The sequence below is a fragment of the Plectropomus leopardus genome, chromosome 12 (genome assembly GCF_008729295.1).
Source record: "Plectropomus leopardus isolate mb chromosome 12, YSFRI_Pleo_2.0, whole genome shotgun sequence".
Taxonomy (NCBI): domain Eukaryota; kingdom Metazoa; phylum Chordata; class Actinopteri; order Perciformes; family Serranidae; genus Plectropomus; species Plectropomus leopardus.
In genome coordinates, this window is record NC_056474.1 from 6,974,236 (window position 1) to 6,986,077 (window position 11,842).

Here is an 11,842-nt window from a genome sequence, read left to right on the forward strand (position 1 = left end):
GGCCTCCAGTTTAACTGCTAATCTGCAGCTTTCTGCTTTTTCAAACATTAACTTTGTAAGCAGTCTGTGACTTCTTCTATACGCTGTGCGGTACTTACCTACTTACTTACTGACCTACTTATAATGGGCTTCTTGGTGAATTAGTATTGATTCTAGTGCGAATTAAATTGACATTAAAGGAAAGGGTTGAACAAAGATAATAGTATTACAGTCCGTTGTTTGACAATACATGTGTTTTTATCAAAGATGAGATAATCTTTTACTAGTCCCACAATGAGGAAATTTGCATTATTAGAGATGTAAAAGATAAATAAAGCAACATAAACATATAAATGTAAAAACAAAATGCAAAACTCAACAGTTTAAAAACATTTTTACACCAGTTGCACATGGAAAGTAATTGCACATTGTGATAAATAGTCCATTTGTTGAGATAATATTATATGTTAATATATAAGGTATTTTTAATGTAATGCAGGATAATAACTTTTCCTCTTGGATTTGACATTCAAGTGCAAATGTATTGATTTTTATTTAATTTTTTTGTGTGTGTTTTAAACTGTTCTAACTGGACTATATCAAACTAAACATTAACAATGAATCGAAATAATAGACTAAAACATGAAGATTTATATCATTAATTACCTTATATCATTACGATATACTAATATTTAGTCATTTTTTTAACCATGGCAACCAGTGTTATTTGCTTGTTGTGTAAATGACTTCAGTCCCTCTGTAATCTGTGCTGTTGCATGCTCTATCTTGTTATTCATTGACGTACTGCAGCAGCTTGAATCACTCAGCATGATGTCATCCATATGTCCTTCCGTCTGCCGGATATTTACCTGCGTCAAGTGACGTATCAACACCGGAACTCAAACCATTTCTGCCTTCAGAATAAAATCACCTTTTTGTGCGTATACTCGCTAGTTTTGCTCTGATTTCTAAAAACTAGTACTCCTTTTTGGTGGCTGAAACACTGAACTTTATTACTGACATGCTTACTGGCTGATATTTTTCATTACTTGTCTTCAGTGAAAATATTTATGTGATCAGAAAATATAGATCATAACTTCTGGAAGTGGAGGCCTTGGATGCTACTTGTGTGTATAAAGAAATATTGTTGGAATTTAAGTATATTTTGCAGTTTAAATGGTGAGCTTGAAGCTAAATGCAAAGGTGTACCCCCCTTAACACACCATGGGTGCTTTTCAGATTTCCAAGATTTTCAAGTGATCAGTCCAAATATCCTAATTTAGTGCATATCCAACTCCTTAAAACACCTTTTCTTATTGTTTAACAATCAAAATTATTTTTTATTCGTTAATCATTAAAATATATTTTTCTGTAAAGTTTGTCTTCCAACACAAGACTCTACATTTTGTTTCAAAGACTTCTCCACAATGCCATAATTCTGTTGAAGAAATATCCTTCTTTTCCCTAAAAACACTAAAATGTAATTGAAACCCATTCAAACTGCTATTTTTGATCATTGTACTAACTATGGGTGTCACTCTGAGCTTCTGCCTCGGAATTTGTAAATTTTACTATTTTCCACCGGATGATGTAATTTTTAATTTATTTTTAATTACTTAATTAATTTTTTACCATATTAGGTATATGGAGAAAATATTTCTATTAGTTGTATTCTCACAATCAATTTTGTTGCAAATAATTGACATATCAAAAATAAATAAAAAAATGACTACTTACATATATATATATATCTCAAAGTGACATCATGACAATAACCTGGCATTTTAAGGGTAAAAATTTTAACAACTAATGAATATTTGATGTTTGTGATTTAAAAAATAAACTTAATGAAGTAGAAAATCATATTAATGTATAATATTTTTTATAGCCTGATTTTTGAAACGCACATTTTGTGCACAGAGCCATATAATACAAGTGTGTGTAAAATTAAAGTAGGCCACTGCAGGAGTAACTAGTCCCAGTGCTAGGGTTGCATAGAGATACCCAAAAAAAATGTGCATTTGCCACATGGACATACCTTTACGCGTCTGTCAATTGTGAGGCTTTTATTTTGAACCTGAACACCGGACGTTGTGTATTTTATTGTGGTGATCTTCACACTGTTCAGTGTGAGTTCACACATCCACTGAGAGGAGGAATGCTGCAGTCATAACCAACCATACTGTAAGTACACTTTTTTACAGCAGTGATTTCACACAGTATGTTATTGAATATTATGTCGCCGCCAGTGTTAACGTGTTATTCGCGGTATTTTATCCGTGTTGAAGAAGCTAACGGCAGTGCCAAAAAGCCGGTGTTTATACATAAACGTACGGTAGCTAGCTACCTAACCAGCTAAGCTAGCTGTCTTTCGTCGCTTGAATTCCCTTATTTACAATTATAAATTTGTTTTTGTTCCTCTTGCGAATATGTTGTACATTTTGGCGTGAGTTTCTTTGTGTGTTTGTGGCTATAAGCTCGACATTTCCTGCTTTCACTACGGAAAAAATGTCTGCTTGTAACATACGTTCAACGGCAGAGTCGCTATTCAGCATCTTTGTGACTTGTAAAACATTAGTGTGCGCTGTGTGAGACATGTTTTTTATTTTAACTGTGTTTTTTAGAGTCTAGTCACATTAAATGAGGTTTAAATGATAAAGAGACAAATACCTGATAGTACTTTTAAACCTCAGTCCCTTTAATTGAGTAAGAGTTGGCCGGTCCCGGGCAGGAGATGATGTCAGTAGGACTGGTATGCAGGTCTGACATCAGCCAGAAAGTCTGTAAAAAAACTAAAGCTGTGTTGACTCGGGCCAAATAAGGAGTAAAGAAACCCAGGTATTTGGTAATGTAGGTGGAAAACAGAAATTCTGGTTTATATCACAATTTAAATCTACTAAAATTGATTGTTTTGGTCACTGTGCTGATTGTCATATCACACCAAACACTGCCAGCATTTATATCTTTTTATTTTCCTCTGCAGCGAATCTCAAAAAAATCATCATTCCAGTCAGCACACCATGGCTGGCTTCAGACAGGAGGATGTGGAGCTGTATTATGAGATGGGAGAGGAGCTGGGCAGGTATGGTATCCACGTGTTCTTTCTCCTACGACAAAACACACTGTATCTGAAAGTGTCTTATATAACTGCTGTCGACAGCGTCACACTTGACTCTAACCAGGGGTCCCGCAAATCCTAAAAAGTCTTGTTGAAAATTGTTTTCCTGAGGTTGTATTGTAAAAATAATAATTTACAGAATGTATTAACATCACCAAAAAGTCTTTTAGTATGTCACAATAGATACAATTCTCAAATATCTTAAGTAATTGATGTCAGTTCATGATCTCTTCTCCTTCAGTTTTGGCTACTGTAAAATTGGTCTTAAACTTCATTACAAAGTTGCATTAAAAAGGTTTTAGAAAGTCTGAAATCCCACCTTCTTCAGCTGTAGGAACCCTGTCTAACATGTTTTTGGTGGCTCCGTCTATGGAGGACTGCTCCAAAAGTGTTAATGCAATCAAAATTTATGTAGCGTTGTGTGAATACAAATGCCTACCTTGTTTCATTGAACAATATTTTTGTAGTTAAGTATAGCATGATCTTTGTAGTACCTGTGTAGAACATAGCTTGCAGCAGTTCACCATTTAAGCTGCATGGCAGAGCACAAGTGTGTGTTTTTTTCCTGATTACCTGTACTTCAAAAATAGAAATGCATGTGAGTGTGAAATTTAATCAGATCATACGTAGTTACTTGAGTTGCAGATGGATTTTGATGACAGATATGAGCTGCAAACCATCCGAAACATTTGATCTGGCGAAGGTCAAAAATATTTAAGTTTACATTTATGTCAGAGACGTATTAAATATCCTGTTAGTATCTTTTTTACACCGTGTTTGACAGTTTGAGACTCTGTCATAAGATCTTAATAGTTTAAACTCAACTTTCTATAGCCAAGCTACTTTTTCTGCAGTAATGCAGCAAAACTATGACATCACTGCCTCTCAATGTGCCTTTCCACCTCTGCTGCGGTGTGGAGTCTTTATAGGAGAGGGCTCTGTGTGTGTGTGTGTGTGTGTGTGTGTGTGTGTGTGTGTGTGTGTGTGTGTGTGTGTGTTGTGAGATAGAAAGGTATGCAGACATTAAATGGGAGAACATTAGATTCTCTGCCCAGTCGTGCATCATGAAATGCTTTCTCCTCACCTGCACATTGGTCCTATTGTTCTTGTCAGTAATGTTGTTTGTTTATTTAAACCTGATTATATAAAACAAAACAATAGAATATATATAGTTCCATAATCTTTGTCTACAACAGTAAAGTCTGTCCAGTGTTGCATGTGCAGGGTTTCACCATCACATATCAGTTTGCAAGCAAATCTACTGAATATGTACGCAACTAACAATCAGTTTGAGTCCAGTAATTTTAGTCCATTACTTAGCATAGTGTTTGCAAACCTAGGGGTTGGGATCCCCTAATAGGCCACCAAGATAAATCTGAGGGGTCACAAGATAACTCCTAAAATCTCCTCTTTACCAATTCATTCATCCTTAAAGTTTTCTTACAGAAGTGGAAAAGTCTGCCAGTGCAGTGAGAATACTTTAACTTTTCTTCTGTGTAGATCAACTTATTTCAAGTTTTCTTCCAAAATTAAATTTCATTTTTTCATCATTCTTCTGCACCAACCTGCTGTCTTTCTTTCTTGATTTTAAAGATCTTTAAAGTCTCACTTTTAGACAACTTTTCGAACTAAATTGATTGCTATGGGAAACCAATTTAAATGTTGTTTCCACACCATTACGACGCCGGCGTCTATTGTGATTTTAGACCGACAGTCATATTGTGAATATTACTGTCTGTTAAAGCAATTATTTGTTTACTAGGAAAGGTACCATTGCTTTTCTTTTTGCCCAAAAGCACAGACTTAGTCCATCACATTATCATATCCCAAAGTGATGACTTGATGTATCTTATATACCCTGACCAGCAGCCAAGAATTCAATCACCATAATAACATGAAGCTGAAAAAAATAGAGGCAAGCGGTCATTTAATATCCTTTTTTTTTTTTTAACATCCCTGTCCTGTCTCCTCCCTGCAGCGGACAGTTTGCCATCGTTCGCAAGTGCAAGGAGAAGAGCACAAGTGTTGAGTATGCAGCCAAGTTCATCAAGAAGCGGCGGCTGTCTTCCAGCCGGCGGGGGGTGAGCCGCGAGGAGATCGAGCGCGAGGTCAACATCCTGCGGGAGATCCAACACAGCAACATCATCACCCTGCACGACATCTTTGAAAACAAGACAGACGTGATCCTGATCCTGGAGCTGGTGTCCGGAGGAGAGCTCTTTGACTTCCTTGCTGAGAAGGAGTCTCTGACGGAGGAGGAGGCCACCCAGTTCCTCAAGCAGATCCTGGACGGCGTTCAGTATCTACACTCCAAACGCATCGCTCACTTTGACCTCAAGGTCAGTGGTCTGTGTGGTTAAGGACGGCTTGTTTGTGAGGCTCTGGGCCGGCAGTCGTAGTTGACATGTTACTGAAAATTCCTGTTGAGGTGTAAAAAGAAGTGAATGTTGTACCGTAAGTATGTTGCACTGGTGTGTGCGGAGTGATTTTTCCTTTTTTTTTTGGTCACATATATTAGGTTACATTGTGGGATCTTTATGTTAAATGTGGCCACAGTTTTAAGTACTGAGGTAAATGTGTGTCAAAACAAAAACCTCAGGCTTCAGGCAGTTCTGAAAATTTTGTTTCTAATAGTTTTTTTTCTGCTTTGGTGACAAGCTGCTGCAAGACCATGATGGTAACTTTCTGCGTACATGTTTATTTCTTTTAACACCTTGTTCTCTCACTTATGTTAGTTTATATGGTTTTATCTTTCAGCCTGAGAATATCATGCTGCTGGACAAGAACGTCCCCAACCCCCGGATCAAGCTGATTGATTTTGGGATTGCTCATCAGATTAAAGCAGGAAACGAGTTCAAGAACATTTTTGGAACTCCAGAGTTTGTCGGTGAGATCCTGTTTCACCTCCCTGAATATCCTGTTTTACAAATAAAGTAAAAAATGTTCCACTTCAGCTCTTGTGTTAGCGTGTGCCCACGCTGGCAAGTAAACTAAACCTTGTAAGTGGATGATGGTGCGTTTTAGATCTCCACATCTGGTTTGAATTTGGGTTCTTCTGTGCTTTACAGCTCCAGAAATAGTCAACTATGAGCCACTTGGACTGGAGGCGGACATGTGGTAAGATGTCAACATGTTGGTTTTTGACGCTGTATACTGACCTGCCTGACAGTTTTCACTCATGTTTGTTTCTCTCCTCTGCAGGAGCATCGGAGTAATCACGTACATCCTGTGAGTAACGTTTCACATCACAACTTTCACATCATTTTTTTAGAAACGTTAATCACTTACTCCTCATGTGTGTTGTTTTTTTATGGAGCAAATCGTTTCTCTGTGTTCCTGTAGGCTGAGCGGTGCTTCACCATTTCTGGGTGAGACGAAGCAGGAGACTCTGACAAACATCTCAGCCGTCAACTACGACTTTGATGAGGAGTATTTCAGCAACACCAGTGAGCTGGCCAAGGACTTCATACGCCGTCTGCTGGTCAAGGATCCCAAGTATGAACTTAATGAGATTTTATGCCAAAACAAGAAAAAAAAATCCTGTTCTGTACAAATGTACGTTTCTGCAGGCTCATTTTCTCACTGGTGGATTTTCTTTTGCAGGAAGAGAATGAAGATTGATGACAGTCTTGAGCACCCCTGGATTAAGGTGGGTGTTTTATTTAGCATTTATATCTTTTTCTTAAATTATTTTAACTCAAGAAAAAAAAATGCAGATAGAATTTAGCAACAATGGTGGAAATGCTGCTCCAACACAGTCAGATACAAAAAAGAGGAACCAGATATGAGCACAAAGGAGCAAGGACCAACATAAAGATGTAAACAGATTTTTAGCTTTATTTTTCAAATTTTCTGACTTGAAGTAGTTTACAAAGTTATATATGAACACCTAAGGACTACTTCCTTTCTACTTTCAAGTATGAATATGATATTTAGCCAAATAATCACAAGATTAACAGTATCTGAAATGTTTGCATCCAGGTTGGTCATTAAAAAAAACGATATAATTGTAACTAAATGATGGAATATATTCATCTATATCTATTTTTAAGTGACAACCAGTTAAAAATATCAGAACAAAAAAAATGGTCTGATGGTCTCTTAAATGTTCTGGTCATACTGCACCGTGTAATTCTTTATCAAAGTAAATTTAAAAAATACTTATCGAAAATGTGTATTAATGTTACATTTGAGTACAAGAAAAAATTAAAAGTCATATTAGCTGAAATATCCGATTTTTTTAAGCTCTCAGATGTAGGTACAGGTATTTTCCACAAAAATGTTGTATTTGTGTCTTTTGTTGTTTTTAAAAATAAATCAAATTGAAATCCTTATTTCAGACATTTATATTCTTCCCTTTGCAGGTAATAAAGAGGCGAAATGTTCGCCAAGAAGAGAGAGACCACAAGACTGAGCGCCGACGCCTGAAGACCACCCGTCTGAAGGAGTACACCATCAAGTCCCACTCCAGCATGCCACCCAACAACACATACGTCAACTTCGAGCGCTTCTCTCAGGTCCTCGAGGAGATCGCGGCAGCGGAGGAAGGCCTGAGGGATCTGGAGCGCAATCAGCGCTCGTGCCGGGAGGACGTGGCGGCGCTGCTGTCCATATATGAGGAGAAGGAGGGTTGGTACAAGGAGGAGAACCAGAGCATCTCCAGCGATCTGAGCCACATCCGCCAGGAGCTGCAGCGCACTCAAGTTCAGCGCAAGAAGAGCCAGGAGGAGGCGCGGCTCACCATGCAGGCCGCAAACATCCTCAAGCGCAAGTACGGGCGCCTGGAAAACCGCTACGAGGTCCTGGCCGAGCAGGTGGCGTCTGAGGTCCGCTGGGTGGAGGAGCTGGTGAAGTCCATATCTGCAGAGAAGGACGCCCTCAGCAGCATGCCCTGAGCCCGGCGGACGTCCAGCAATGACACTTTGAATCTCAAGTATCCTCCTGCCCGTCTTCTCTGCACGTGTCTCGCACAGCAGAGTTCGAGTGGGTCAGTTGTCATCATAAGCTACGCTGCTGCTGCCCATCGGGAGAAATGTTCCACTCTTTTTATGTTACGCTTGAGACAACCAGCAAGAAGCAGAGAGGCAATATACGGCTCATTCCTGTGTTTCATAAGTTAATTTATAAATTTAGAGATTGTACGAACTGTTTTTTGACAATTATTTGCAACCTTATCGGCTTTTTTTTTCTTTTTTTTTACTTTTTTCTTAGCCTGGTCATCTTTTCAGAAACGTAACTATACCTGAATGTCCTCATGCTGTAAAATAATCTTTTCATTTTCTTTATGGCTGCAAATACAGGGTTTCCCACACATTCATTAATTTGTGGTGGCCTGCTGCAGTTAAATAGTCTGCCACCACGTATTGATTTTATATTTTTGGAGCTGGACCGCTCAGTAGGGGTGCTGTTGGAATATATAAATCGTTCAGTTATTTATTAAGCCATACTCAGAGAGCACAGAGTCTACTCTGGGCACAGACGGAGCAGCAGATTGTCAGGTGCAGTGCAAGTGAAACTTAATGGTTCATTACACCAGATCTAAAAGTTTCAGTCATTTTAAGTTTCGATCTGATCAGCTCTGACTAGACGGATAAATTATCCACTCTGCCAGTCAAATTCCTCAAACCGCTGCTGAGGGAAAATATTATCTGAGTTCCACCTGTGCTTTGTTCACTGACCCGCAGAAATGTCTGAATTAATCGGTTAATCATTTTGCTAATAAAATGTGAGAATAATGAAACGTCACATCCTAAAATGCTTTTTTATCAAACTAATATTCGAAAAATCCAGAGCTTTGGAGTTTATCATGTATGAAAGAAACGCATTCAATTCTCACATTTTAGAGACATAAAACTGTCTAATGTTTGCTAAATGATGACTCGGGTATCGTAGTTTTCAATTGACTAATCAATCAGTTCACTACTTGTTGCAGCCTGTTTGCGTTTGCTTCAGGTTACGGAGGACGCCTCACAATATGCATTCAGCTTATAGTGTCGGGTTATCTTGGTTCATTTCAGAGTCGACTGCAGCTGACATTAATTCTCTCTCATATGTCTGCACAGAGTGTCGACTATAAAGGATGCAATAAATATAAACACTCAGAATAGAAAATAAGATTTAAGGTCTAATGCTTTATTTTACAGGTCTGTGAATTTGCTGATTTTAAGATAATTTTTTAAGTTTCCTGGTAAGAAGAAAATTGTGGAACTGTTATATTAGTTGGTTTACTGACTTTCAGAAGAATTTCCATGAATTAAGTTGTTCATTTAAACCCCAGTGAATATTTATTCATCATTCAGTTAAAACTTTGCTAAATTTGTGCGTATTTTGCAGGTCCAGTTTGCCCACTATCCTCTTGACTGAAAGTCTCAAGGATGCACAGACTTAGCATTTGAAAAAAAACTCTGTACTGAACCAGCTGATCACTCTCTATTTTACCTATAATTAACACCAAGTGACAAGTTTACTTCCAGGAAACCTCCCAGAAATGGATTTGGAAATGATTTTGAATTCACAGACCCGTGAAAAAGAAAGCGTTTATTTTGAATGTATAAACTCATCTCTGCAGTGCCTGTAAACTGATCGACCGTATTGCCTCTGCGAGCACTCATCTGTCATGGAGTTAATGACATTTCTATCACATTGATATTGCTCAACGTCTTATAACGCAACAACTTTTGCACAGTAGCCTTGTAAACCAAATAGTGTGCATGGAAACTTTCTCTGTATACTGTAACCGTTCGTGTTTTTCACTCCGACCATCTCTGCACACTCGAAACATTCCACTGATGAGTTTCCCATCCAGGCGACACATTCCCCACGTAGAACATATATGTGATATAGTCCGTAGTATTTTTCAGTAGAGAAATGTACTCATTTGCACTTAAATGATTATAGCAGTGTTCCAAAATCTATTTTAAACGTCTGTAAAGTGTAAAAGAAAGAGCAGACCTGTCCGGCTTGCTTCAAATAAACAAACTTATCACTGCTGCCGTGTTTGTTTTGTTATTCTGGCTCATATCTGTAATATTAACTTCGGCCCATATTGTTCAGTTTTTGTTAAAAAGTGTTACTTATGGTTTTGGATTGCATTACTTTTTTCTAACGGTACAGTTTATTCTCACTTTTATAAACGTGCTGCTTTGTTTATCATTTAGACCGTTTCATTCGCTGTTTGAGAGAAATGAAGTACTTTTACTGAACTGAAGTACTATTCTGAGTTACTGGTTCTTTGCTTGAGTAACTTTATGCTACTTCTTCAGTACATTCAGAAGGAAATACTATACCGCACTGTATTTGACGGATGTAGATTAGATTTATTTAGTTAAATGTCAAAATAATGTGACGCAGATGTAAATGTGACTGGCTGTTGTATCCAGCATGACTATATTTGGCAAAGTTAAATATGAACATAGTGAAGGAGGGACTACATCCTTTCCATTTACAAGTATTAATATGACGTGTACCCAAAATAATCACAGATTAACATTATGTGAAATGTTTGCATCTGGGCTGTCCAAAAAATAAACTGTCATTGTAACTAAATGACAGAATATATTTCAGATGTAAGTGCTAACCAGTTAGGAACATCAGAAAAATAACAAACTAATAGTGCCAGAGCCCCATTATTATCTCACAAATGTTGAGTTTTACCTTCTAAATGCATAATGTGGGTCACCAACATTAGGAAACTGCCAGATGCTAACTTGCATATGTTGGACAATTTGCATAATATGCCTAATTTGCATAAATCTGCATAATGGCATATATTGACAGCCACTGCTTGGCCAATTTGGACATTATTTTGGGGGGTTTTTGGGGTTGCTGAATCCATTTCTGATATTAGTAGACCAGATGTTTGCATATTTTAACTGCATTTGAGTTGATTTTGAATTAATTTTTATTCAATTTAGATGTTTTAAAGGACATTGAATTGACAGGATTAAACAGGTAACTTTAATATATTTGAAATAATTGGAATAACTTCATTGGTTATAAATAATACTATATTTAGAAACACATGAATGGAACAATGCTTGACATTTGAGTTTACAGACCATCACACTGAGATGATACACAGTTGGTAAATGTTGGTAAGAAAGGCAGGTAGCATGGCAAAGATAGTATAATAAAGGCATATTTACCAGGTGGGACACACAAGTCCTGAAAGCAGTTTGTTTTTTTAAAACAAAATTTTAAACAAAAATATCAGAACAGAGACTTATATGTGCACTAGTTACACGAGTTATAACAACTGATCAGAAATGGATTCATCCTCCGCAAAGAAACCCCAAAACCAACCAGATAATGTGCAAATTGGCCAAGCAATGATTGAAATACTGTTAGTATATGTCATTACGCACATTTATACAAACCAGGAAAGTTGTGCAAAATTCCCAACATATATGCACATTAGCATCCAATAGTTTCCAAATGTTGGAGACTCATACTACGCATTTATAACTTACAACTTTGGGGTACTCTATCTTATCTTATTAAAATGATTGTTATATGTAAAAGAAAAAATGTCAAAGAAAAAAATTAAAAACTTTTGTCAGCTGAAATATAACTTTTTTAAAGCTCTCAGATATAGGTAATGGTATTTGCCTCCAAAATGTAATATAGGTCTGTTTTTGTTTTTCTTCTTTCAAAAAATAAATAAAATGACCATCGTTATTAGAGTTGGATGAGTAATCTGCCCGTTAACAAACTTTTACTTGGCTGTCCCGGTGCTGTCCTCTTTAC

At 37.3% G+C, this 11,842-nt stretch overlaps 1 protein-coding gene across 1 annotated transcript; it reads left to right on the forward strand.

Moving 5' to 3' along the window:
- The first annotated feature begins 2,091 nt into the window (after positions 1–2,091).
- dapk3 (death-associated protein kinase 3) lies at positions 2,092–10,087 on the forward strand. Its single transcript, XM_042497996.1, has 9 exons — positions 2,092–2,163; positions 2,963–3,061; positions 5,076–5,436; positions 5,855–5,984; positions 6,166–6,214; positions 6,299–6,325; positions 6,440–6,592; positions 6,701–6,746; positions 7,462–10,087. Exons 2-9 carry the CDS (start codon positions 3,000–3,002, stop codon positions 7,990–7,992), a joined length of 1,359 nt encoding a protein of 452 aa, XP_042353930.1. The 5' UTR covers positions 2,092–2,163; positions 2,963–2,999; the 3' UTR covers positions 7,993–10,087.
- The last annotated feature ends 1,755 nt before the right edge of the window (positions 10,088–11,842 follow it).